Source organism: Hyaena hyaena, unplaced genomic scaffold, assembly GCF_003009895.1.
Source record: "Hyaena hyaena isolate Hyena2069 unplaced genomic scaffold, ASM300989v1 scaffold_114, whole genome shotgun sequence".
Lineage (NCBI taxonomy): Eukaryota > Metazoa > Chordata > Mammalia > Carnivora > Hyaenidae > Hyaena > Hyaena hyaena.
Genome location: NW_024080746.1, coordinates 1,060,702 through 1,087,058, shown reverse-complemented (window position 1 = coordinate 1,087,058; position 26,357 = coordinate 1,060,702). Strand labels below are relative to the sequence as shown.

General features: G+C 40.0%; 1 protein-coding gene and 1 non-coding gene across 4 annotated transcripts in view; one reads left to right on the top strand and one right to left on the bottom strand.

Moving 5' to 3' along the window:
- Positions 1 to 16,337: 16,337 nt before the first annotated feature.
- LOC120234719 lies at positions 16,338 to 16,460 on the bottom strand. Its single transcript, XR_005529183.1, has one exon. It is a non-coding gene; the product is annotated as a small nucleolar RNA SNORA54 (small nucleolar RNA).
- Positions 16,461 to 17,044: 584 nt separating this feature from the next.
- Positions 17,045 to 26,357, top strand: part of SEPSECS (Sep (O-phosphoserine) tRNA:Sec (selenocysteine) tRNA synthase) — a 35,830-nt gene continuing 26,517 nt past the window's right edge. For all 3 annotated transcript variants that reach the window (XM_039236668.1, XM_039236667.1, XM_039236666.1), the window contains exons 1-5: positions 17,045 to 17,489; positions 18,313 to 18,467; positions 20,831 to 20,949; positions 21,253 to 21,411; positions 24,206 to 24,359. In XM_039236668.1, coding sequence (XP_039092599.1) covers positions 17,199 to 17,489; positions 18,313 to 18,467; positions 20,831 to 20,949; positions 21,253 to 21,411; positions 24,206 to 24,359 — 878 coding nt within the window. In that variant the 5' untranslated portion in view covers positions 17,045 to 17,198. The remainder of the gene's footprint in view (positions 17,490 to 18,312; positions 18,468 to 20,830; positions 20,950 to 21,252; positions 21,412 to 24,205; positions 24,360 to 26,357) is intronic.

The following is a 26,357-nucleotide window of genomic DNA, read 5'->3' as shown; positions in this document are numbered from 1 at the left end:
GGATCACCACAAGCTCCCTCATGCAGCCCCTTCATGGCCATGGCCATTCCCTTCCACCACCCTTAATTCCTAGCAACAGCGAATCCTTTCTCCATCTCTATAATCTCCCACAATTATTTTTTACTAGCATTTTAATGGCTTTGACGCAATGTCTAACCATACTGAGCTTCCTGCCTGGACTGTCCAAGTTGTCTCTCAAGGTACCAATGACTGTTTTTGTTAGTGCTGTGGTTACAAAGTTACATAAATGGTTAGTGATCTGACTATAATCCTAATATTCCTAAAAGCATTATTTTGAACACACAATTTTGCTGAATGTGTGTTTTTCAGCACTATCTATTCCATGTCACAGCAAAAATATCTGTATAATGGCTCCAACATAATAGTTTATTTTTTTACCCACAGCAGAGCATAGGAAGCTATTCTTTCCCACAAGCACTTCTCCTCCAACTGGCAATCAAGTCATCCAGACTGTTTTTATCTTGTGACTCTATCACTTTGATGGTTAATTTTATGTGTCAACTGAATCTGGCTGGGGTGGCCAGGTATTTAGGAAAACGTTATTTCTGACTATGTCTGTGAGGGTGTTCTGGGGGAGATTAACAGTTGAATCTGTAGACTGAATAAAGCAGATTGCCCTCCTTAAGTGGGTAGGCCATATCTAATCTGTATCCAGTCCAAAATAAAAGGCTGAGGAAGAAAGAATTCTTTCTGCCTGACTGTCTTTGAGCCGCAACATTAGTCTCCTCCTATCTTTGGGCTCGGGCTCAGGCTGGAACTGCACCATTGGCTTGCCAGGTGTCCAGTTTGCCAACTGCAGATCTTGGGCTTCTTGGCCACCATAATCATGTGAGCCAATTTCTTATAGTAAATCTCTTTCTCTCTGTATATCCAATAGTTTTGTTTCTCTGGAGAACCTTGACTAATACAGTCAACCTCCAGGGCCACGATATATTTGCTGTTCCCACTCTCCAGTGGCTGGAGACAGAGGGAAGGGAAGACACAGCTCCTTCTTCGAGCTTGGACTGAGAGATGGTGTGTGTCAAGTTCACTGAGATTCCATCCACTAGAACTCAGCCATATCGTCACACCCAACTGCAACAGGGGCTGAGAAAAGGTGTCTAGATGAAAAGTTATTTCTCTTAAACTTCCCAAAAGGGAGGTGTTCTTAGGGGGAAAAGAGGGCAAAGGAAATGGCATTGGAGTGGGCAAAAAACAGTGTCTAAAGTAAGTATCAGTGCCAAGATGAGGCTATAAATTTTCATCGGAGAATTATTTATAATAGTGAAAATATTTGAACAACCTGAATAAGACATAATAGGAGATTGGTTAAATACTTTAGAATGGATTCATATGACAGAAAAAATGTTATATTGAACATGGCATTTTAGAATACATGGTTTAAAATTACACTGAAAGTGTTTATAATGCATTGTTAAATGTAAAAGGATGGGAACAAAACATTATACAATGTGTTCCCTTTTATAAAAAATTCTTTTTAATGTTTATTTATTTTTGAGAGAGAGACACACACAGTATGCGACTAGAAGAGAGGCAGAGAGAGAGGGAGACACAGAATCTGAAGAAGGCTCCAGGCTCTGAGCTGTCAGCACAGAGCCCCATGCAGGGCTCAAACCCATGAACTGCAACATCATGACCTGAGCCAAAGTTGGATACTTGACTGACTGAGCCACCCAGGTGCCCCTACAATGTGTCCCCTCTTTTGTAAAGCAACAACAACCACAAAACCAGTAAATATGTGTGCAAAAGAGAGACTGGATAGACATATGCCACAATTTTAACAAGTGGTTATCCCTCTGAGGGAAATTTTAGCCGATTATTGTTTATTCATTTATTTTTATTATTTTTTTTAATATTTATTTTTGAGAGACCGAGATAGAGCACAAGGGTTGGGGGGAAGGGCAGGGAGAGGAGGAGACACAGAATCTGAAGGAGGCTCCAGGCTCTGACAGCACAGAGCCCAATGTGGGGCTTGAACTCATCAACCATGAGATCATGACCTGAGCCGAAGTCGGACGCTCAACCGCTTTTATTTTTTTATCTGTATTTTCTAAATTTTTAGAAGTATAACAAAAATGTGTCATACTTGAAATAATAATTATAAGAAGTTATTTTTTAAAAGGGAACTAATATAGGTGACCATAAAACAAGGATAAAAGGGACAAGGTCACAAAAGTGAACTGGTGACCTGGGTTTGAATCTTTGCTCTACCACTTACCAGTTTGTGACCTTGGATGAGTTATCAACCTTTCTAAGTCTTGATTTCACCCCTAAAATTAGAACACTGGTGATAGAAATACTGCCCTCACTGGCTTCTTGTGATGCTTAAATAAAATATTGTTCTTGTAGCTCAGTACCTGGCTCATAGTAAGTGCTCGCAAGGCTTCACCTTCATTATCACGGTGTTATTAATGGCAATAGTATAGTGTCCTGGGGCAACTTAAGCTCATGGGGTACCATGGTAGTGTTTCAATGCTCTCTCCACTCCAGGGCCAAATACTAAACTTCATAAATAAAGCCCTGCTTTCCCCACATCTACATCACTTTTCTTTCATCTCAGTTTCTCACTATTCTTGTTCGTAAACTTTCAAACAGGTTTTTTGTTATTACCACTCAACCTAAACTCTAATCTCACTTTTTAAAAATCACAAATTACAGGGGTGCCTGGGTGGCTCAGTCAGTTAAGAACTCATCTCTTGATGTTGGCTCAGGTCATGTTCTCATGGTTTATGGGTTCGAGCCCCATGTTGGGCTCTGTGCTGACAGAGGGGAGCCTGTTTCCGATACTCTATCTCCCCCTTTCCCTGTTCCTGCCCCTCCTCTCTCTCAAAAATAAATAAATAAACATTTAAAAAAATCACAAATGACAATCTTAATTTCATTTTAATAGAGGATCTTACCATTAATCAGCCATCACTGAAGATTACTTCTAAAGAATTGGGTTTTTAAGCAGTTGTGTTGACTGCATTCTACAGACCACGTCTCTCCCACCACCACATGCATACGTATCACCGTATCACCGTTCCCAGGGTCTCCTTTTATGTAGAGGATACACTCCCAGTTCTCACCAGCCCCTCATTCACTCCTCTCCCTCCCCCCAGCCAGGTGTTTCTTCCTTCTCTGTGGAGAGCCTGCCCTGGTTTGGCACCTGTTGTGGATAAGTCTGGCTAACTCTGGATGCTGTATAGGAAGTGCATTTGGCAATGTCCCTGACATAGACTTCTTCAGTGATAAAGATGATATTTTGGCCTCTGTCTGCCCTATCATTTATCTTCTTTCTTAATTGGTTCAAAGCCTGGTTGGGGAAAGCAGTTTTACTTAGTGGGCCCTACTCAATGTTCCGAAGAGAATACACCACACACACACACACACACACACACACACACACACACTCTTGATAATACAACTTCAAAAGATAAAGGTGGTTTTTTGTTTGTTTTTCTTTGTTTTTACTCAAGCTATGGTAGGAAGCAGGTAGGAAAGAGGGTGTACTGAAGCATCTAAAGAGGTAAAAAAAAATCTAGGGGTGTCTGAGTGGCTCTTGGTTAAGCATCTGACTTATGATTTTGGCTCAGGTCATAATCTTGGGGTTTGTGAGTTCGAGCCCTGCATCAGGCTCTGTCCTGACAGCCGGGAGCCAGCTTGGGATCCTCTCTCCACCCCTGTAACCGCCCTTCCCCTACTCTCTCTCTCAAAATAAATAAATAGCCTTTAAAATGTTTTCCAAAAAAAGAAGTAAAAAATATCTGAGTAGAATAGGAAAGACGAGGTGAATGAATGCTCAATGTGGATTCAGTTTGCATTTTTAGGATAGGATAGTTGCTTCTCAAATTTTATCACTAGGAGATGGCACTGAAATTAATATTCTGATTCAAAGGGTCTGGAGGGGAGCCCAAATTCCATACTTCCAATAAGCTCTAGGGATGCTGCCTCCAGCCCACAGACAACACTTGAGTAGCAAGGGTAGAGGATATTACGAATTGCTACCTTCCACACTCAATAAGCACTTATCAACTTACTTATTTTGAAGCACATTTACATGAATAATTATTTTGCCTAACCCAGTAATTACGATGTGCCTCCAATTTCCTAAGTGCACTTCTATGTGGATAGCATATCATTGCTCACACCTGCCCCCACCTTTTAGTGGCTCCACATGATCAGCAAGCTTTTGCCTCATTAATAAAGCCCAAACTGCACTAGCTTAAAACAACAACCGTTTATTTTGCTCACAGTCCTGTGAGTTATAATGTGGGTTGGGCCCAGCTGAGGATTCTTTTGCTGGTCTTGACTGGGCTCACTCTTGCATCTGCGGCCAGCGGCAGGGCACCCAGTTGCTGTTCTGCTGACAGTGCTGACTATGGACTGGGGCAGTGGAGAGGACAGGACCACATGTTTCTTATCATCATCCAATTGGATAGGGCAGGCTCCTTCACATGGTGGCAGAAGGATTCCACGTGTAGCATCAGGGAATGTGCTTTTCATGTCTCTACCTGAATCGCATTTGCTACCATCCATCCCACTGGTCAAAGCAAGTTGCATGACCAAATTCAGCATCTGTATGACAGAGTTACCTAGGGTGTGGTTGCTGGGGGGCAGAAGCATTTGTAGCTGCTTTTGCAATCCAACTATTCGAGCCCAAATTGACCTTTAGGCTTTCCCCAGAAAGGCCCGTCAGGCTTGTTTTTATCCCTACACTATTGCTTTTTCTCTTCCCTTCTCCTGGAATACTCTATCTGTGGACAGAGCCTTGGTCCACTTTGAAATGATACTTCCTACTTAAGCTTGATATCTAAATTGAATGGAGTCTTCAATCATACAGCATATCTCATTCAGACTATTATAGTTACCTATATACAGACGGTATCCTCTTCAACTAGATTATTTCTAAAGGGGTTTTGATTGTGGCCTGCTCATGTTTGTATTCCCGCAACATCTAGCAAAAAATATCAATTGCTACAATTTATTGAGTTTAGTTACTTTGTATATCTTTCATCTCAGACAAAGGAGGTATTCATATTGGCCCCTTTTTACATATTAGGAAAGTGAAACCTAGAGATGAAATAATTTGTTCAAGATCAGAGAGCCAGGAAGCCTCTGAACCCATATCTCTTAAACTGAAGAGGCTGGTCATTTCAAGTAGTCTCCTAATTAAATGAAAATACATGGTTTTGAATAAGCCACATGCAGACAATTAAGAACTGACCAAAGAGAATATGTTTGGGGTACCTGGGTGACTCAGCCAGTTAAGCATCCGACTCTTGGACTTCAATTCAGATCTTGTGGTTCATGGGTTTGAGCCTTGCATCAGGCTCCACACTGTCAGCCTGGGATTCTCTCTCTCTCTCTCTTGCTCTCTCAAAATAAATAAAAATTTTTAAAAAACCTATTGGAGTGTATGTCTTTGTGGGAATGCAAGTCAGGCTCTGAGGGCAGAAGGGTCTCAGAGTCAGCAGGCTTTCATAGAGTCAAGCTCAGATTTTGACTCAGGTCTATAGGTTCACAAATGGTTCTCAGGCTCTGTAGAACTGAATCATTTAGAAAATGATTTCAGATCTATGAGGCTTGAAAAAAGTCTGGAATGCTAACTTGTTAGTGTTTTGGGAGATAGAGCAGTGACAACCACACCAGCATAGGTGCCAGATGTTCAGCATGATCTTTTATCAGTGGGGAAACTAAGATAAGAAGTTTGTAGACTGTATTTATTTTCTGTGTCTTCTCAAAAACGATTTGAGTCCATGGCAAAGGGAGTGGCTATTTTTAAGTAATGCAGTCACCAGAGAGGCATGATGAGTCATGCTTGTTGAAAAGGCTGAATCTGCCAAGATTCAATATGGGAAGATGCATATTGAGTCATTGATGCTCCATCTTTCTTTTCCTTCAATGTCTCCATTTTCAACATTTCATAGGAAAGTCAGTATTGATTGGGCTTCACTGTCTCGGTTTGGGACTGTGAAGTCTGCCCTATTCTGAGTATTCTGACTCTGATGTTCCCTTCCAGTGTTACAGTTGCAGTTTGGGACAGCTGTCCCAGGGGATAACAATGCCTTAGGCTTATTTATTTAGAGACAGGACATTTAGTCAGTCTTTCCATAGCTGTGAATGAAGTGGGAAGAATAATATTGCCAGGTGCCATGAATGATGCTTTAAAATGTTTTTTCACTTGTAGAAAAATGTGGTACATAATTGAGATCATGAAGGAAAGAAATGCAAACACCTAGAGTAGCAGTTAGGATTGAGTGCAGGAAGTTGACATGACTCTAGATAACTTAACTATGAAGGAATAAGATGTTTACAAGGTCGTTAGGAGGTCTAGAGATGTGGGCTCTGGACTGGGCTTCTAGAACTGACCCACCGGGGGCGCTACCACCTGCATGACCTCTGTGAGGACTATGATGTCAAGAACCCATCACTGAGACTGTTCCTCGAATCAGGAAGACACATTGCCTCTGGACACCCAGGGAACAGACTCTAAAAGGGAACAGACTCTAAAAGGCAAAAAATCCCTCATGTCTCCACTGGCTTGCTTGCGAATAACAACACAGGTGAAAGAAGCAAGAATATGCCCACCTTCCAAGTCTTGTGTAAGTACGTCTAATGGGCTACAGGTAATTTGCTTCTAGAATGCTAGTTGGGAGGGAGTTTGGAGAATGTAGTGTGTGTTGTCCCGACCCTGGTGAGGTCCACGAGAAGGAAGCTGAGCGAGCAGTCCACACTTGGGCTCCAGTGGCTTATTCACTACCATGGCCATGACTAGCTGTAACAAGCAGAGGTCAAATCTCATAATTCCGGAGTGCTCCTCTGTGCCTTGTGCTGCGCTGAGCCCCTTCCATCCCTCATTGCCTTCCCTATGCTATTATTGTGCCCCTTTCACAGAGGAGAAAGCTGGGGCCCAGAAAGACTGGGTAATTTGCACACACTTGCAGGGAGGAAGAAAGAGAGCCAGCTCTGGACTCCCTCAGTCTGATTCCAGAGCCACCTTTCCCAGTACTACTTGACCACTTGCCTTTGTCACAGCTCCACCTCGACCCTCTCTCTGTGTCAAAGGCCTGGGAAGCTCTTCCTCACTCTTTTGCAAGGGTCAGCAAGCCCCAGGCTCTGGGCCGGTTCCCAGACTCCTGACAAGTTTCCTGCAGCTTTTCTCTTGCTCCGTCCTTTCCAGGGGATTGTATCCATGTCCGCAGCTTGAGTGCTCAGAGACGGCTTTCCCTACCTCTCTCTCCTCCCTCCAGAGAGGAAGCTGCTTTACTCATCCCAGGGAAGGTCTTAAATTACCTTCTGCTACATCCACATCTACTTGTATTTCATCTCTCTCCATCTGAAATAGAGAAGATGAAGGCGAGACCAAGCCTTCTGAATCCTGAGTCTCAGCAAAATGTAATTACTACTTTTTTTTTTTTTTTCCTAATCACAGGAGACCTCTCTGAGCAACCTAGTTACTGATTCTACTCTTCCCCCACTTCCTCCTTCCAAGTGCTCTTTGAAGCTTGGCGTTGGCGTGGAAGTTATTTTGCTTCAAATTGCTTAAGAGGCCTCATTAATGAGGTTGATGACAGCCAGATCCTGCCATGCTTAAGACACTTGTCATTTCTCCTACCCAAACATTTTAGAGCACATGTGAACGGAATAACAAAGTGGTATGGTCATTATTTGCTATTTCCATTTCCCAGTGGAATAGCTCCTCCACAATTTAAAATGCCCTCATAATCTGAGATGTCACCTATCTGTCCCTGATCCCCTGCTCTCGCCTCTCTCCACACCTGGGTTCATTCAGCAACCACCAAATGATAAGCAATATTTGGGACCCATTCTTATCATTTCTCCATTCGAAAATATTTGTGAGTGCATACAAGTGCCATGCGCTGTGCTAGGTGCTAGGAAAAGTAGGTGAATAGTCAGAGTTCTTGTCTTCCAGAAGTTTCTATCCCAGACATTACACAAGCAATCAATTCATAAAAGAATTTTACGTGAATATATATAGGATTCCTGCTCAGATAAGACACTCGGGGAAGGCTTCTCAGATGAGGGGACATTTATACTGGAAGGAAACTAGAAGCCAGCTATACAAAATGAAGAGGGGAAGGTCAGTTAAGGCAGTAGGCACAGCACGTGGATAGGTAGTGTGGTGGGAAAAGAAAAACTGAGTGTGTTTCCAGGTCTGCAGGGAGGTCAGGGCGGTGGGAGCCCACCTCACTGTAGGGAGGGTAGTGCTCAGTGTCAGTGGGGACCCCACCTTGCAGGGCCTTACAGATCAATCCGATTGCATCCTCAGTTTGATGGGAAAACTAAAGGGGAAGCATGTGACTTGATAGATACTTAAAAGATAATTCTCACTGCTGAGTAGGGGGACTGGAGAAGGATGAGGGGTGATAAGTCAAAGTGGAAGCAGAGAGGCCACTGCGTTTGTCCAAGGGGAGATGACAGAGGCCAGGTCTCGGCGCTGGTGTGAGAGGTGGAGAGAAAGGGGTGGGGTGAGGCACGATGAGATTGCTGACGAGTGACGTATGCGTGGCTGGAGCCGAGGGGGCTATGGTGCTTCCTGCACTTTCAGCATTAAGGAATCCTGGCACCAATGGGGGGCGGGGGCTCTTCCGGTCATGGGGTTCAATGAGCCTTCTGGCTTAGTACACTTCTCGGCAAGTTGTCCTCTCTCCCGTTCTGCCTCTATTCTTGTTATCTCATCCACATCCTAGGGGACAGAACGCTGATGCTACATACTGACAGCGCGGGGGAGTCGGGGAGTGGGGGAGATCACAGTCTCCGGAGTCAGAAGTCTGGTCACAATCCTGGCTATTTCCCTTGACCAATGGTACCATCCTACCTGGCCCTTCTGATGCCTAGCTTCTTCAGTTGTAAAATGGAGTGAGGATAATCACACCAGCATCACCGTGTTGCGGGCAGGACTGGATGAGTGATTGCAGGTAAAGTTAGAGCAGCGCCTGGTACACAGGCTTGGTATAAGCGCTTATTAGTGTAAATCAGAGGATCAGGTACTTTTGAGCTACCTTTATTTCACTCAGTCACCTCCCTTACAACAGGATTTAGTGCTTCAAGGCATCCCTTAAATAGGCCCAAACCTACAGTGGATTAACAAGAAAAGACTATTTCACTATTTCATAGGAGGAAGAAGATGGGGATTTCCTCTAGAACGTACAGCATTTCACTTCAAATCCGCCATTGAAAATCTGGCCCCTTCTCTCACGGCCTGGCCACTTGCTGCGCATCAGTCTCCACCCACACTGCCTTCTTGCAGTTTCCCTGGCCTTTGGACCTGGACTCTCCTCGCTTCACCTGTAGTTTTTTTCCACAGAAACCACTACTGGTTTTCTAGTCGCCTCTTTGTTTTCTATTTCCCTAATTTCTGCTCTTTATTATTTCTTTCCTGCCATATGCTTTGGATTTATTTTCTGTTCTTTCACTAACTTTTGAGATAAAAATCCCAGCTCAGAAAGTTTTAGACTTTTTTTTCTTTTCTATGCTTTCCCCCCTATCATCCCACCACCCCTGCTATATACTTTTGCTTTTAGGTTTATTTATTTTGAGACTCTCTCTCTCTCTCTCTCTCTCTCTCTCGTGCGTGTGTGTGTGTGTGTGTGTGTGTGCGTGCACAAGCAGGGAGGGGCAGAGAGACAGGGAGAGAGAAAATACCAAGCAGGCTCCACAATCAGAGTAGAGCCCAATGAGGGGGCTTGATGCTATGACCCTGAGATCAATACCTGAGCTGAAGTCAAGACGCAGCTGCTTAAGTGACTGAGCCACCCAGGTGCTCCCCTACTATATACTTTTAAGGTTTCCTCTTAAAGTATGGTTTTAGCTACTTCCTGTAAGTCTTGATATGTGGTGTTTTTATTACCACTCAGTTCAAAATACTTTCTAATTTCTAGCATAATATTTTCTTTGATGTATGGATTATACTTCATTTCCAAATAAGCTTTGTTTTTGTTATTGATTCTTACCTTGGTTGCATCACGTCAGAGCATGTGCTGTACATAATTTCACAGCTTTGAAAGTTGTTGTGACTTGTTTCATGACCCAGGATTTAGTCAATCCTGGTAAATGTTCCATGTGAGCTTGAAAAGAATGTGTGATTTGCAGCTGGGTATGGCGTTTTATGAATGTACATTATGTCAAGTTACTAAACATAGTGTTTCTGTATCTTTATCAATTTTGGGGGGTAACTTGTTCTATTGGTTCTTAAGATGTATTCTATAATATCCCAGTTTCTGTAAAATTGTCTATTTTTCCTTTTGCCAGTTTTGACTTTATGTGTTTTGAAACTATGTCATTAAGTATATACAAATTTAGAATTATTCTACCTTCCTGGCGAGTTGACTCTTTTATCTTTATGAAGTATTCCTCTTGATGCCATTTGCTTAAAGTGTACTTTGTCTAATGTTCATAATCTATGCTTGCCTTCTTTTTGTTCATACTTGTATGTTATATCTTTTCCTATTCTTTTTCTTTCAACTTTTAACCTTTTCATAGCTTTTCATTTCAGATGTGTTCTCAGTAAAGAGCATGTAATTGTTTTTGTCATTAAAGATCTAGTGGGATAATAATCTTCTTTTTAAAGGATTATTGAGCTCACTCATATTTAATACTGGTTTCTATGTGTCCTACTCATTTCTTTTTCTCTCTTTCCTGCTTCGTTTTGAACTGGTAATTTTTATTAATCCTCTTTTCCCCTGTATTAGTTTGGAAATTATATAATCTTTTACTATTTCCTTATTGGTTATTGTAGAGATTACAAAATAAATTCTATATTTACAAAAACCTAATGTCAATTGGTACTTTTACTCTCTTTTGAGACAATAGAAGTAACTTTGGAACAGAATTTCCCAAATTTAAATGTGTATATAAATGACAGAAGACCCTGTTAAAATAGGAATTTTAATTTAGTAAGTTTGGGAAGAAGCCCATGATTCTGCCTTCTAATAACCTTCATGGGCCACTCTATGAGTACAAAGCCCCTTAGAACACTTAACTCCATTTATTAAGTCCCTCCATAATTAAATGCCAATCATGTAGTTTGATTCTATACATATATAAACCCCTCAACACATTATTGTAGTTTTTTACATAGATAATATTAACTTACATTTACCACAATAACTTGCCATTTTTGTTGCTCTTTACCCCTTCTTGCATTTGATATTCCATCTGAAACCATTTTTCTTTTGCCTTAAGAACACCCTTTAGGGTTTCCTTTCATGGTATTCTATTGGTGAGAATTCTGTTTTTATCTGAAAATTTCTCTTTGATTTTTTAAAAACTTTTTAAAAATTTTGGAATAATTTTAGGATTACAGAAATAAAACAGAAGTTTCTCATATATTCTTCACCCAGGTTCCACTAATGATACCATAATACATTTGTCAAAACTAAGATGTCAACTTGACACATACTCTTGACCACACTTCAGACTTTATTTGGCTTTCTCTAGTTTTCTCATTAATATCTTTCCACCTCAAGATCCAATCTAGGATACCACAAGTGATTAAGTCATCTGAATATCACATATACCTAATATGTGAAGGGCATTGCACTGCTGTGGAGTTCTCTAAAACCAATAACCCCAGTCTAACCATGAGAAAATATCAAACTCCAGTTGAGGAACATTCTAGAAAATACCTGACCAGTATTCCTCAAAATTGTCATAGTCATGGGAAACAAGAGGAAACTGAGAATTTACAATAGACTGAAGGAAGTGAAGGGGACATGACAACTGAATACAGTGTGCCATCCTGGACTGGCACATTGAAAAAGGCAAAGCAAAGATCAACTATAGTGAAGCAACTTTAGATAGAATTATGCCAAGATGATATTTGGTTAGGTACTACTGGGAAGCAAGGGACAAAAATTTTATTGATTGTCCTTATGTCTTGAAAAACTTGATAACCCTTCCCTGTTTGGTAAGCAGAGCTTTCTGGGTTCTGCTCCAATTATTTCTTCTGTGTCAGTGGACTTTGAAGGTCATAGAATGTCAGGTATGTGGCAAGAACTTTATCTGGAATACGCACAAAATATCCTGAGGAGGGCAAAGGTATATCCTGACAGATACAATTTGACTATGAATAGAGGCATCCTTATCTACTAGGAATTGATTAGGTTTACCATCTATATTCAACTTGAGCGTCTAAGGGTAAGTCAGGATATGGGCACTTTTTCCTTCTTTAGAGTATTCTTTTTGATCAGGATTGAGGGTTTTTCTTTGTCCCTGGTTTTTCTTTTATGATATGGGACATTCTGTTTTGCCAGTGCCCTTTTATTTATAATACCTACAGTGTCCTTGTCAAAAATGGTTGCTTGGAAGGTGTATCACCTAGTTGTTTGATGATCTGTAAGATCATAGTTTATTTTAGACTCTGTCTCATTTTGATTCTAAACCCTTCTTCAGATATTCCAACAGGTCTTTAGGCAAAGGTGCTATTTCCTATTTTAATTTCTATATTTTGAATTAGGCTTAAGGTTTAACTCCATTGACAGAATGAGATAAAAGGGCTGCTTTTATACTGACATCTTTATTAACTTCTGAATGTTGTCAGAGGTATTTTATAGTCCAGAACAAAAAAATCCCTTATATTTTTACCTCTTTTTCTCATTTTAATGACTAAATTATAGTCCAATTCAATTTGTTGGAAATGTTTAGGGGTACTGCTTGTAAGATGCTCTGTCCTACTTTTCAGGATTTTTTTTTAATCTTAGATTTATTGTGGAAAAAAGAGAGCCTGTAGATCCCTTTCTGGGTAATACAATCAATTTTTGCTATCCAGGATTTAACATCTGAGATTCTGACCAACATGGGTACAAGCTGATGTAGGTTAAGTAGCCCTGAATCGTATGCACCCAAAAGCACTGTAAATTCTTCTAGGAATAGTTGCTGGTCTTGTTGGAGGTTTTGTAGGGAGGTCCTTAACTATAGCTCTTAATTCATCTTGGGTCCAAAGTTTAAATTCTACACTTGTCTGCTTATCTGGCTCATAAGAGACATGGATCTTTAGAGGCATGTAATAATTTTGTGCTGTCAGGAGGCTGTTGGGCAAACATTGGTGGGGGGGGTGTCTGCTCAAAAGGAAGAGAATAGCATAGTTGACAGAGGTGAGAAAAGACAGATAAGAAGGATAAAGAAGTAGAGGGATATTGGATACAGGGAGGCAACTGGAAGACAAGGACAGGAAGGATTTACTAGGAAAGTGAGTCTAGTTTCTTGTTGCCTAAGTTTGTCAAATTGCTCCCAAGCTTTGGCCAAAGAATCTTTAAGTGAAATAAATTTTGAACCAGAATTTCTTTTGGAGGCTTCTGCATACCAGTTAAAAACTGCTGCCCATTGACCTGAGGAATCTTATTTCCCCTTTTTTTCTAGGTTGCCTATCAATACCAAAGTTATCCAAGTCAAATGTTCCTCAGCGTGGTCATGGAAGGCCCAAATCCTCGTTACTAAACTTATGCCGCTAAGAGAGACGGCTACCAGAATTAGGACCGTAATGACCCACATATAAGACGCAGCAGTTTTTCCTGGCAGAGTGGATGTAGGCTTAGATAACCCCAGGAGAGATGGCAATGGTTGGCTGAAAGTGATGCTTATGCTCTTTGTGTCTCAGGCCCCCCACCTGAGGGTTGGCCCCTCCAAACACAGACCTGACAATCTGTGCCCCCTGGCAGGTAGAAAATTACAGTGATCTCTCTCTCTAATTTAAGGGCAAACTCTTAGGACAAAAAATCAAGATGGAAGGAGTGCCTCACCCAGTTTTGTTCGTAGCCCCCAGTGAAGTTTGTGCAAACGGATGGCCACCTGGTGAGAACTGAAACTCACTGGTCTCTGAGGCTGGCTTGGACAACAGGCTTACAGGGCCTATGGGTGTGTTCTACCCTATGATCCTCCTTCCTATGACAAACAGCATTTTCAGGTGGCACAATACAAAATAAAAGTACAAAAAAGAGCCATGAAAGGATGAAAAGGAATGGCCTGATTCCACCGAGGATAGGATAAGTACAACAAATCGCTGAGGAACTCAATGCAAAGACAGCAGAGTTCAGACCCAGCACTGACTTACGACATTGTCACAGACTCGACAGGCCACAAGCATCAAGGCACAAAGGTCCTCTGCATGTACCACATCTGGTCAAAGGCTGGGGGCCACGGTGATGGACAGTGCAGACCATGTCTCAGTGGAGTCTCCAGGAAAACTGTGGCAAGGAACAAAGACCACCCAGATAGTAAACAGAGACTATTCATTCAGACCTTCCTATAGCAAGTGAGTTAGTGACCATCACTTGCATTTGGAGACTCAAAGGCAGGCCGGAGGGTGGAAAAGCTTTATGGTGAAGAAAATGGAAAGGGTTCAGGCATGCTCGGACTGGGAGTTGTTAGCAAGGGAAAGATGGAAGTAGGCTAACGAGAAAAGGGCACCTTATGTCATTGGTTTAGGGAGCATATTTGGCTTTCTGTGGTTAGTCCTGAGTTGGAAGCAGGTGAAAAAATTGGGAAGCTGGAAGTCATCGACTGAGTCCTAACTGTTCTGGTGAGTTTGGTGCAGGGATTTTGGTTTGGCTTCCTGAGCTACTTATTGCAGAGATTATGGGGTGGGGTTATTATAACCTCAGACAAGGTCTGGTCCTTGTCCATCTGTAGAACCAGTCTATCAAGGCAAAGAGGGCATTGAGCATTTAATTTAATTTAATCACAATGGTCTCCTCAGCATCCGTATTTTACCAATGGAGAAAGCAAAGCTCAGAAAGTACGAGTAATGTACCCAAAGTCATATAACTAGTGACACAAGTAAAATTCACACTATGAATGTTGGATCTATTTTTAACTATGTTTCATCTTGTAAAGACAAATTATTCTGATGTCACTCTATTAAAAATTATTAGATGCCTGGGCACTTGGCTGGCTCAGTCAGTTGAGCATCCAACTCTTGATTTCAGCTCAGGTCGTGATCCCAGGGTTGTGGGATCAGGGCCCACGTTGGGCTCTGTGCTGAGTATGGAGCCTGCTTGGGATTATTGCTCTTTATTCCTCTGCCTTTCTGCCCCACTTGCACATGCATGCACTCTCTCTCTAAAAAAAAGTGAAAAAAATATTAGATGCTCAATAAATACTCATAGGGTGAGTGAATGGATGAAGATAATTTTGGAACACCTCTTTTGAAATTGCCTCCACAGCCTGCATTTTTAAAAATAATTTCTAGGTGTGCCTGCGTGGCTCAGTTGGTAAAGCGTCCGACTTCGGCTCAGTTCATGATCTCATGGTTCATGGGTTTGGGCCCCGCATTGGGCTCTGTGCTGACAGCTAGCTCAGGGCCTGGAGCCTGTTTCAGGCTGTATCTCCCTCTCTCTCTGACCCTCCCCTGCTCATGCTGTCTTTCTCTCTCTCAGAAATAAATAAAACATTAAAAAAATAATTTCTATGAAGTCATACCTTGATGATGGGTTTAGTTTCTGGAAACAAATGTTTTGCCAAATGAAGACCGGTAAGGAAGGCGAGAGAAACTGCTGGCTCAAAAACCTAGAGTGTCCACTCAATAATAAGATGAATCTTGCACACTGGCATGGGATTGTCAAAACACCTCTGAAGGCTTTTCCAAAGAAGTTGCAAAAATAGTTGTATTTTGGGAATAAGAACTCAAGTCATCAAAAGGTTGAAGGCTGCTGTTTACTTTAAAAATGAGCTAAATTCTCATTATTTTTGTGGCTTAGATTTCTGTATAATTTTACAGTTTTCACACGGTTTATCATTCAAATAAATATTTGTGGACCATCTATTTTGTGTTTAGTTCTGTGCTTTGAACACAGATGTCAGATATAGCCTTGTCAAACAGGAGCTCACAATCTAGTTGAGGAAAACAGAAAATTAACAATTGAAATGCACATTGACAAGTACCAGGCTGACAAATGGTAGGATGCCGTGGGAACATGTAATGGGAACAGTGGTGAGTTGCTACATCCAAAACAACTAATTCCTGGGCAGCGCAGGGAGGTCAGGGCCTGATTTGTAGCAGGTGTTGATTTCCAGGGTATAAATACCCAGCCATGACCAATTCTGAGCTCTCACCATGATCCCCTTAAAAAGGGAGTTGTTAAGAGATATGCGGCAGTACATCATTCTGTTCTATTTCCACACAGATACAATAGAGGTAAATAATCTCAGAAGCGCAGTAAACAATAAAATGTAGTAAAAATAAGTAGGAAGTGGTAAAGTCTGTGTATTTATCACTTTTGCTCTTAATATTATTTACTATAAACATACATAATTTATTGTTAAAAAGTGGCGGTATTTATTTTTTTTTATTTTTTGTTTTTTTTTGTTTTTCCTTCCTGTGTCCCCAGGACCTGAAACTGAGAGCCACGAGTCAGTCAGTCACGTGTCGCTGGAATTGCTATAGCCCTGGAATGGAGCCCGAGAGCCACGGCCAGACTAACAGGCCACGAACAGTGCCTAAAAAGTGGCGGTATTTAAAAACCAGCTCACAAAATTACTGCACACTTAACGATCAGCTCTTGCAAGCGAGTACAAATCAGTTCAAGTGGGCTCCAGCACACCACCAAACAAGGCCAATGTCAGGAATTTCTGTGGGGTCATCGAAGAAGAGGGCAAGGAAATCAAAAGCAGGGACCCTACCTTTTCATTTCTATATATTCCATACCTAGCGCTAGGTTGTTTAATGGTCAAAGCAATTCATTAATTAAATATGAACATTTTTTTACTCCCTACTATATTCTGGGCACTCTTCTGGGCGCTCGGGGAGATAATGGCAGCGAAAACCAAGTCCCTAGACTTGAGGAAGTTTATATCCATAGGTATGCGGGTGTGGGTGTGGGCCATACAAAAAAAAAAGTAAAATCAGGTGATAAGTGGTAAGTATTGGGGCTTTCTATAGTGCAAAGGACGGAAGGAACGGGACACTTAGTCCGTAGCGGGTTGTCAGGCAATAATAGTAAATGTTGAGACGTGAGAAAAGTAAGGATGAAAGGTTCTGGAATATGAGAAATACGGTTAAGTCTGAAGCACAGACTGCGCAAATCTCACCATTCAACGGAGTTGGAACACATAAGATAGAAAAATTTTCTGCAGAGAAGTTCACATAGTTCCCCTTGACTTTCCTCAGCCCCCCGGCACAAGCGCAAACTCTCCCCTTAAATCTCTTAGGAGCCCGCTACACGCGCAGACCTCTGCGCATGCTCAAACCCACCGTTTCTGGTGCCCCATCTATACGGATTGCGCATGTGCGAAAGCGAGACGAGTTTTTTTGTCCCAAGGCCTTGCCGTACCGTCCAGGCGGCGAGTTGCGTCGGGGTTCAGTAGTGTTTGCAGCGTGTGTCGAGCGTTGTTTCGCTACGGTCGCCACCGCCGAAATGAACCGCGAGAGCTTCGCGGCGGGCGAGCGGCTGGTGTCGCCGGCTTACGTACGGCAAGGCTGTGAGGCCCGCCGCTCGCATGAGCACCTCATACGGCTGCTTCTGGAGAAGGTACCGAGCTGTCGGGTCCCTCTCCAGCCGCCGCGCCCCCCAGCCTCCGGTTCCCCCCGGCGCCCCGGTAGTGCTGAGTCCTGTCCCCCTCCCCGCCACGCCCCTGCTTGCTGGTTGTGACCTGTCCGCAGCAGTCTGTCGCAGCTTGGCAAGCGTTGTGCTGACTTGCTGCGCTCAGCTCCTTCTCAGCGTCACCAAAGTCAGCAAAACCCAGAGACTGTTGTTAGGGAGCGTGGGGGGGGGGGGGGGGCGGTCGGGATTTTGAGTCCTGTTTTCTAACTTCGGGATATGGAAGTCCCAGTTGGCTTTACCGTTTTGTTTGCGAAAAGGGCAAGGTTCGCATCTTCCGTCTTTGACTACTGCCAAGGACTCAGGGAACACTTGATGTTTGTAAACCACAATATACTAACTCGAACCAAGAGCTGCCCCAGAAAGTCACAGGTCTTCTTCCTATCGGTATCCCGAATTTTAATTTCACTGAAGTTTGACAAGCCCTAGTTTTAGCAGCCTGGTTTGAACAATCCTCGTTGAAGATCAGGTTTATTGGTTTTCAGTTACTTTAACTCGTTGAAACATTAAACCTGATAAATATCATCGTATTCATTTATTATCACTTCTGGCAATCTGTAGGTACTTGTAATGCAGTCTAACAAATGTTTTGCCTATTCGAGGTTTCTTCATAGTGCTGAATTTATGTCTGTAGTTTAGAAAGCAAGGAGCGTGACAAAATTCACATTACAGGGTTGAAAAACTTCATTGACATAAGGTTCTAGAGGATGGTTTTCTTAAATACATGTTTTTTGTTTTGTTTTGTTTTTTAAAGGGCAAGTGTCCAGAGGACGGTTGGGATGAAAGTACACTTGAGCTCTTTTTACATGAACTTGCAGTCATGGACAGCAACAATTTCCTGGGCAATTGTGGTGTGGGTGAAAGAGAAGGGAGAGTGGCATCTGCATTAGTTGCTCGGCGTCATTACAGGTATATATATTTTTAAAATAGAAGACATTTTTCTTTCCTTTCCTTTTTTTTTATTAAAAATAATGGTGGTAATTGCAATCCTGTTAAATTATAAAACATCCATTGGTAACTTACTTCTTCCCTATTCCAATGGATGTAGAAACTAAATGTAACAGGAGGATGGAAACAGTATGAATAGGTGCTTTTCAGGACAGTAGGATGACATTGGTGGCTATTATGTCAGATTCTGAGTGGTTAACAATACTGCCTATACCTTCTGTTAATAACGTTTAATGTAATAAACCTATTTGGCTGTAAGAGTTTAAAATGTTAAGGTTGTTTATAGTTTGCTGTTTCTTTCTTTTTTTTTAAACTTTTAAATGTTTATGTATTTCTGAGAGAGAAAGACAGCATGAGTGGGGGATGGGCAGAGAGAGAGGGAGACAGAATCTGAAGCAGTTCCAGATGCTGAGCTGTCAGCACAGAGCCCCATGCTGGGCTCAAACTCACAGACCTTGAGATCATGACCTTAGCTGAAATTGGATGTCCAGCCAACTGAGCCACCCAGGTGCCCCAGTTTGCTGTTTCTTTTCTGACATTGCAAGGTTTTTTTTAGAGAACGATATATAGGTAGAACTTTAAAACGCTGTTTACCTATATCTAAAATGAATGCTATTTTGTAAATACCTTGCATTGTTGCAGTAGATGCAGGAAAGATACATTAAATTTGATTTTAGATTATTAAGTCACTTTTTTTCTTTTGCAATATTTCAGAAACCTTTTCATCAATTCTCTTAACCACTTAATTGGTAGTATTTCCAAAGATGATCATTTCTCTGTTCTTCAACATTTCTGTGAAATATAGGTAAACTTTTAAAAACTCCTGTCTTGAAATTTTCAGTGATGAAGCTCTTCTGCAGATAATAGAATTTTATTTCAATCAAAACCATTGCAGTCAAAATTAATAATAATAAATCTATAAGTTGGATGAAAAATTCATAGTTAAAATGGGCTGATAACATGATTTTTAATATTTGTAAAAAAATGCTTTCTACATTAGATTTCAGTGATAATGAAGTGTAACACTAGTGTTCTGTGTTAATCTCAGTGTGAAGGATTTCTTATCTAACTATAAAGTATAAACAGACTTTTGATTTCAGAGAATATTCAGAGGTATCTTTCATGTGTATGGCATCATCTAACATAAAATGAGTAGATTTGCACACTATTTTAAGGAATATATATAGTTGACCCTTTAACAAAATAGGTTTGAAATGGGCAGGTCCACTTACACGTGGATTTTTTTCCAATAAATATAGTACAGTACTGTAAATGTATTTGCTGTTCCTTATGATTTTCTTAATAACATTTTCTTTTCTCTAACTTATTGTAAGAAAATATCATATAATACACATATAAAACATGTGTTAATCAACTGTTTATGTTATTAGTAAGGCTTCCAGTCAACTGTAGGCTATTAGTAATTAAGTTTTTGGGGAATCAAAGTTATATGGGGATTTTTGACTGTGTGGGGCTCCCCTAACCACTCCTTCAAGGGTCAGCTGTAGTATTTTTTAAATTAAGGTGATACCTGAAAAAGCAGCTCATACCCATGGAAACTTAGTCCACTACTCTGATTAAGGAAATGGAAAGAAAGAAGAGAATCTGATGTTACGTATATTCTGGTTTTCTGTTGCTGCTAACATACCACCTCAGAACTTAGTGGCTGAAAACAGTCACTTATTATTATCTCTCACAGTTCTGGGGGTTAACTGGGCTCAGCAGGGTGATTATTGCTTGCAGTCTCTCATGCAGTTGTAGTCAGATATTGGCTGAGAGTTTAATCATTAGGTTCAACTGGACAGTTTATCCAAGTTGACTCACTTAGATGGCTGAGAGATCATATGGTCTCCCCAGGTGGCTTGGGCTTCTCCCAGCATGGCAGCTGGGTTATGAAGGAGCTCCCACAAAAGCAAGCCCTTCAGGAAGAGGTCAGGTTAAGTTTTAAAGCTTCTTGGACCTAGATCAGAAATTCCAGACCATCACTTCTTCCTAGATTCTTCCTGGCCAAGCAGTTCACTAAGGCCAGTGCAGATCCAGTGTAGAGGAATTTGATTCTATCTCTTGGTGTTGACAGTAGTGTATAGCATAGGGAGAAAAGGGATTGATGGTGGCCATCTTGGGAGACTAGCTACCACAGTGTAAATGATTAATTTGTTTCAACTTAATTAGGATATTTTTATATTATTAATAGATTATGAACAATATCTACAATAGCCAATTGTTACCTGGTTTTTTTAAATTATGGTATCTGTATACTTACACAGTGGATTACTTAGAACACCGAATATTTTTGTCCAGTTATTGGCCCATTTTTTGCTTAGGTTCATTCATGGAATTGGACGATCGGGTGATATTTCTGCTGTGCAACCAAAAGCTGCAGGTTCTAGCCTTTTGAACAAAATTACCAATTCTTTGGTCCTGGACATCATAAAGTTGGCTGGTATGTACTATGTTAATCATAACACTTTTGGCTGACCAGCCACACATACTTTTGCCTAATATCTTTTACTAATGCCTCTTTCCAAAATATGTATGTATATTTTAAAACTATTTAGAAAAAGATAGAAAATCAGAGCTATAAGCCTGGAGGATGAATTTGGCAGTGAGCTTCCTGAGGCCATGTACAGTAGAGGCATTCAGTCTATAACTCTTACTTTTTGATTGAAGAAGTAGATCATTTCTTCAAGAAAGGTACTGGTTTTTCAGTGAAATAACTAATTCCTCTTTTATGTCTTATTTTTAGGTGTCCATACAGTGACCAACTGCTTTGTAGTTCCTATGGCAACTGGTATGAGTCTAACATTGTGTTTCTTAACATTACGACACAAAAGACCAAAGGCAAAGTATATTATATGGCCAAGAATAGACCAGAAGTCCTGCTTTAAATCCATGATCACTGCAGGTAAAGGAAGAGAAGTGGCATATATAATGCAGAAGATTCAGACTTTATGTAGAGATAGATGAATGAGAAAGAAATCTAATGTGTTCCTATTCCCTCCTTTTATTATAATAAAATATACATAACAAGATTTACCATTTTAATCATTTTTAAATGTATAGTTCTGTGACATTAAATACATTCACTTTGTTGTGCAACCATTGCATAACACCATCTCCAGAACCTTTTCATCCTCTTAAACTGAGTCTCTACCCATTAAACAATAACTGCTCCCTCCCCACACTACCCCCGGTTCCTAGCAGTCACCTTTCTACTTTCTGTCTTTATGAATCTGACTACTCTGGGTCCTTCATGTAAGTGGAATCATAGAGTATTTGTCCTTTTGAGACTGGCTTATATCTCATAGCATAATATCTTTAAAGTTCATTCATGTTACTGCATGTATCAGCAGATCTTTCCTTTTTCAAGGCTAATACACATGTGTATATGTATATATTTCATGTTTCATTCATGTATTCATTCATTGAGGGACACTTGGGTTGCTTTCACTTTTTGTCTCTTGTGAATAATGCTGCTATGAATATGGGTGCATAAATACCTGTTTGAGGCTCTGCTTTGAATTCTTTGGGGTGTATACTCAGAAGTGGAATTGCTATATCGTATATCTCCATTCTTTAAAATGGGGATATGATTACCTGTCTCACAAGATTGTTTTGAGTATTAAATAGGATGGCCTATGAAATGCCCAATAGTAATCCCTGGAACAATAAAGATTCTTCAGGAATGGTTGTTGTATATACTTAAGTGGAATATACATAAATTATTAGCATGAATCAGTGTCTGGATGGCTCATTTGGTTGAATGTCTGACTCTTGATTTCGGCTCAGGTCATGATATCACGTTTCATTTCATGGGATTGAGTGTCCGACTCCACACAGAGCCTGCTTGGGATTCTCTCTCCCCCTTACTCTCTGACCCTCCCTGCTTGCACTCATGTGCACGCACACACACACTTTCTTGCTCGCTCTCTGTAAATAAAAACCAAAGTGTAAGGATACAGACATGATTATAGATGATACAAAAACTTTACAATGGTGTTTTAGTATTTGGCATGCTTAATTCATGCAGATTTGAGAATTTGAGGTGAATTTTGAATGGTCTCAGTCTATTGTATGAAATGAACTGTATTAGGCTATAATTATATTCTATAAATAATCCTAAAGAAAATCATGTAAAGGGATTCATAATAAGGACATAGAGCAGAAACTGATAGACTTTTTGAAAAATATGCTGACTTATTTTAAGTGGTATGAAGTTGCTAAGTCTGTTTATTTACATCATATTAACCAAAGAACTAATAACCAAACTTCTGGGAAAGGTTGACATTTTGAAAAACTGGAAACTTTACCGAAAGATGTTAGGATTTGTACTACAATTTATAGTTTATCCTTTCTTAGAATTGCCTAATTCTTAGGAAACAAGATATTGTATTCTCAAAAAACTTTTTGCATGTTAAAAGTTTGAAGGCAAAAACAGCGTTGTGTCTAGAGAATTTGAGAAATAATAGAAAAATAGCTGTCATTAGGAAGTTGCTTATTTAAGTAAAGTTTTGCTTGTTTTTATAACTGAAAGTATAGATATAAAACCTGGACATCTCTGCACCAACATAATTGAATTGATGATTTTATAGTGGCCAGGTTTTTATATTTCTCTAGATAGAATGCAGACAACCTGATATGGATTCTAAAACACAAAACTACTTGCTCATAACCGTGCTTTAATTTTGCTGTGTGATCTTGAGGAAGCCACTTAATTTTCCTGAACTTCAGCTCCCTTACCTTTGACACAAGTGAGGTGACCTAAATAGGTTTCTAAACCTCTTATATCCCCTAAATCCATGAGTCCAGCCTGTTGTAGATTTGCTGTTTAGGAAGACTCAAAATGTAACTAGATAATCACTTTATGTGTAAAATTTCCCAAGTTTATTTTCTATCGAGTTTGTAAGATTTAAGCACTTAGATTTTACTTTTACCCTAAGTACTTACTAATATTACAAAATATTTAGCTATCTAAATGCTTCTTACATTATTTAGTGTATATAATATATTGCACATAAAACTCTTGATGTGTATGGGTATCTAAATATTCACTATACAAGATTACATAGTTGTTATTTGGGTGGACCTTTGAGCAAATGCTAGTTAAGTGTACTAATTAGGTTGAAAATTGGGAATGTTTTAATATTTAAATTATAGAAGACCCTTGTAAACTATAAGCTAAGTCAGTGATTATTAGGCTACTAAAATTCAGTACTTTTTCCTTAGTAAAATATTAAATTGATGATTGTGATTTGTTTTGGTACTTGAATTGTATTATTTTTCTTTTGTCCATTCCTGACATAAGGTGAACTTAGAATGAAATGTAGCCAGAGAATGAGTAGATTTACTTTTCTATGGTCTGAAATTGCATTGTACTCAGTGATCCTTTTTGTTATCAGTGGCTGTGTAATTACTTTTAAGGTGTCTGTTTGACATTTGTTTTCCTTCCCAGAAATAGGCATATCTTTCCATGCATATGTGAGTGTTAAATAGTTCTGTGGTCCTAGGAATCCTTCACATTATTTTGACCTGCCTTTGACTCATACCAGTATGGAGGCAGGTCTTTATCACGAGGGAAGGGTTCACTGACCAAAACAAATATTTAGAGTTCTTATGCAGAATGGCACTGTTTCCTAGAGTTCCAGGATTTCTCTTCCTTTCGCTCACCTAACATTTTGGTTTCGGATTGGCTTGGTTAGGTTTTGAGCCTGTGGTGATAGAGAACGTGTTAGAAGGTGACGAGCTGCGCACAGACCTGGAAGCCGTGGAGGCTAAAGTCCGGGAACTTGGGCCTGATCACATTCTGTGCGTTCATTCCACGACATCTTGTTTTGCTCCACGGGTGCCTGATAGGTAAATAATTTGTTAATATTGTCCTGTAGATGTTGATTGGTCTTTTAAGTGACATGCAGACATACTGATTCTCAGAATGCTCTAGTAACACGTGGCAGTAAATAGGCGAACGGGCCTGTGGAGAAACAGCACAGTGGTTTGGGAAAATGAAGATTCAGTAGAGAAGGAGGAAAAGCAACTAGTAGCACGTGGAGCTGAGCAGACAAAAAACATCTCTGTTTTCCTGCTTTTTCTGTTTCTAATCTCTGTGACTCTTTTCCTCATTAGTTTGTAGAAGTTTCTAAGCATGATGTTGGATTTACTTGTTTTCATTGTTATCTCCACTTCTTTGATCTTATGGTTAGTTTTCCTACGTAAGAACAATCAGTATTAACAGATTTTTAAATAGAAAATTTTAGAATTATTTATTGCCTTTTGAATGTGTTTAATTGGAAGATTAACTCACATGTACACTTACGTGTTCACAGTGGTTATCTTAGCATTTTGAGAAAAATGCATACATTTAAGAAAAGAAAAACAAGGGCACCTGGGTCACTCTGTTGTTAAGCGTCTGACTTTGGCTCAGGTAGTGCTCTCATGGTTTGTGAGTCCTAGCCCCACTTCAGGTGTGGGCACCGCTGCCCTCTCCCTCTCCCTCTCCCTCTCCCTCTCCCTCTCCCTCTCCCTCTCCCTCTCCCTCTCCCTCTCCATCTCCCTCTCTCTCTCTCTCTTTCTCTCCCCTCTCCCTGCCCCTCTCTCATTTGCACCTTCTCTCTCTCTAAAGAGAAAAGAGAAGAAAAAACAAAAGCAAAAAGTGAAAAGCAAATGTTTACTTTTCTAAAGGATGTCCACAGATTTTTATTCTGAAAACATAATAGGCTTGAGTATAGTAATACAGATTTCTAGTTTTGACAGCAACTCTTTGTTTCATATGAGCATTTTGAACTGACGTGCTAATAATTTGTGAAAACTATATTGACTCTGGACTGTCTTTTTAGATTGAGTTATACTTTAGTTTTAATTCATGGAATCACACCCTTTGGTAGTAATGAATGTATGTTACTTTTTATTACTTTACTATTATTATTACTATTTATTGTGATAGACATGTTTTACTAGGCTATTTTAAGACCATGCTTTTGAAAATTTACCTTGTCTCATTTTATGACTCTGCATTCTATTTTAAGATTATGTAACATCTGCTTAGTTGTTTATTCATTACTTGCCAATCAGATTTTAAATTTGTGTTGAAATATTAAACATCTCTATTCTTTCTTCACTGATGATTTTGCTATCTAGAAAAATTTTAACAGCACACAGATATTTGTGTTAGATTGGTTTTTTAAATTTTTTTTAAATGTTTATTTATTTTTGAGAGTGAGCGAGAGAGAGAGAGACAGAGAGAGAGACACACACACACAGAATCTGAGGCAGGCTCCAGGCTCTGAGCTGTCAGCACAGAGCCCAAGGCAGGACTCAAACTCACAAACTGAGACCATGATCTGACTGAAGTCAGACACTTAACTGAGCCACCCAGGCGCTCCTGTGTTAGGTTGTTTATACTTGAGAATAATTTTGTTTCATTTTGACTTTTTTTTTTGACGTTTACAGTATGCTTGGTGTAGGGTTAAATATTTTACATGTATAATCTCTTTTGGAAAAAAAATCACAAAAGTTTTTTATCAGTGAGCAAAATTCTCATATGCCATTTTTTAGTTGTGTTATATAATGAAAGTTTCTAATAAGGGTGAACTTTAGGAACATGGTGACACACAGTTATAGTAATATGTTTGATTTTCTGATTTTATTATATTTAAAATATATTTTTATTTCTTTGCATTAAGCTTAATTCCTTTATAGTCTTAATTTGAATAGTTTTATATACTCGTTGTCTTTATTAGTTAATTGATCTGGCAGAGTAGTGGGGCAAAATCAGTCAAAGGAAATGTAATAAAAAAGAAGGATATCATTTTATCATTTGACAAACATCTTAAATTGGCTGCTAAGTTAGAATTCAGT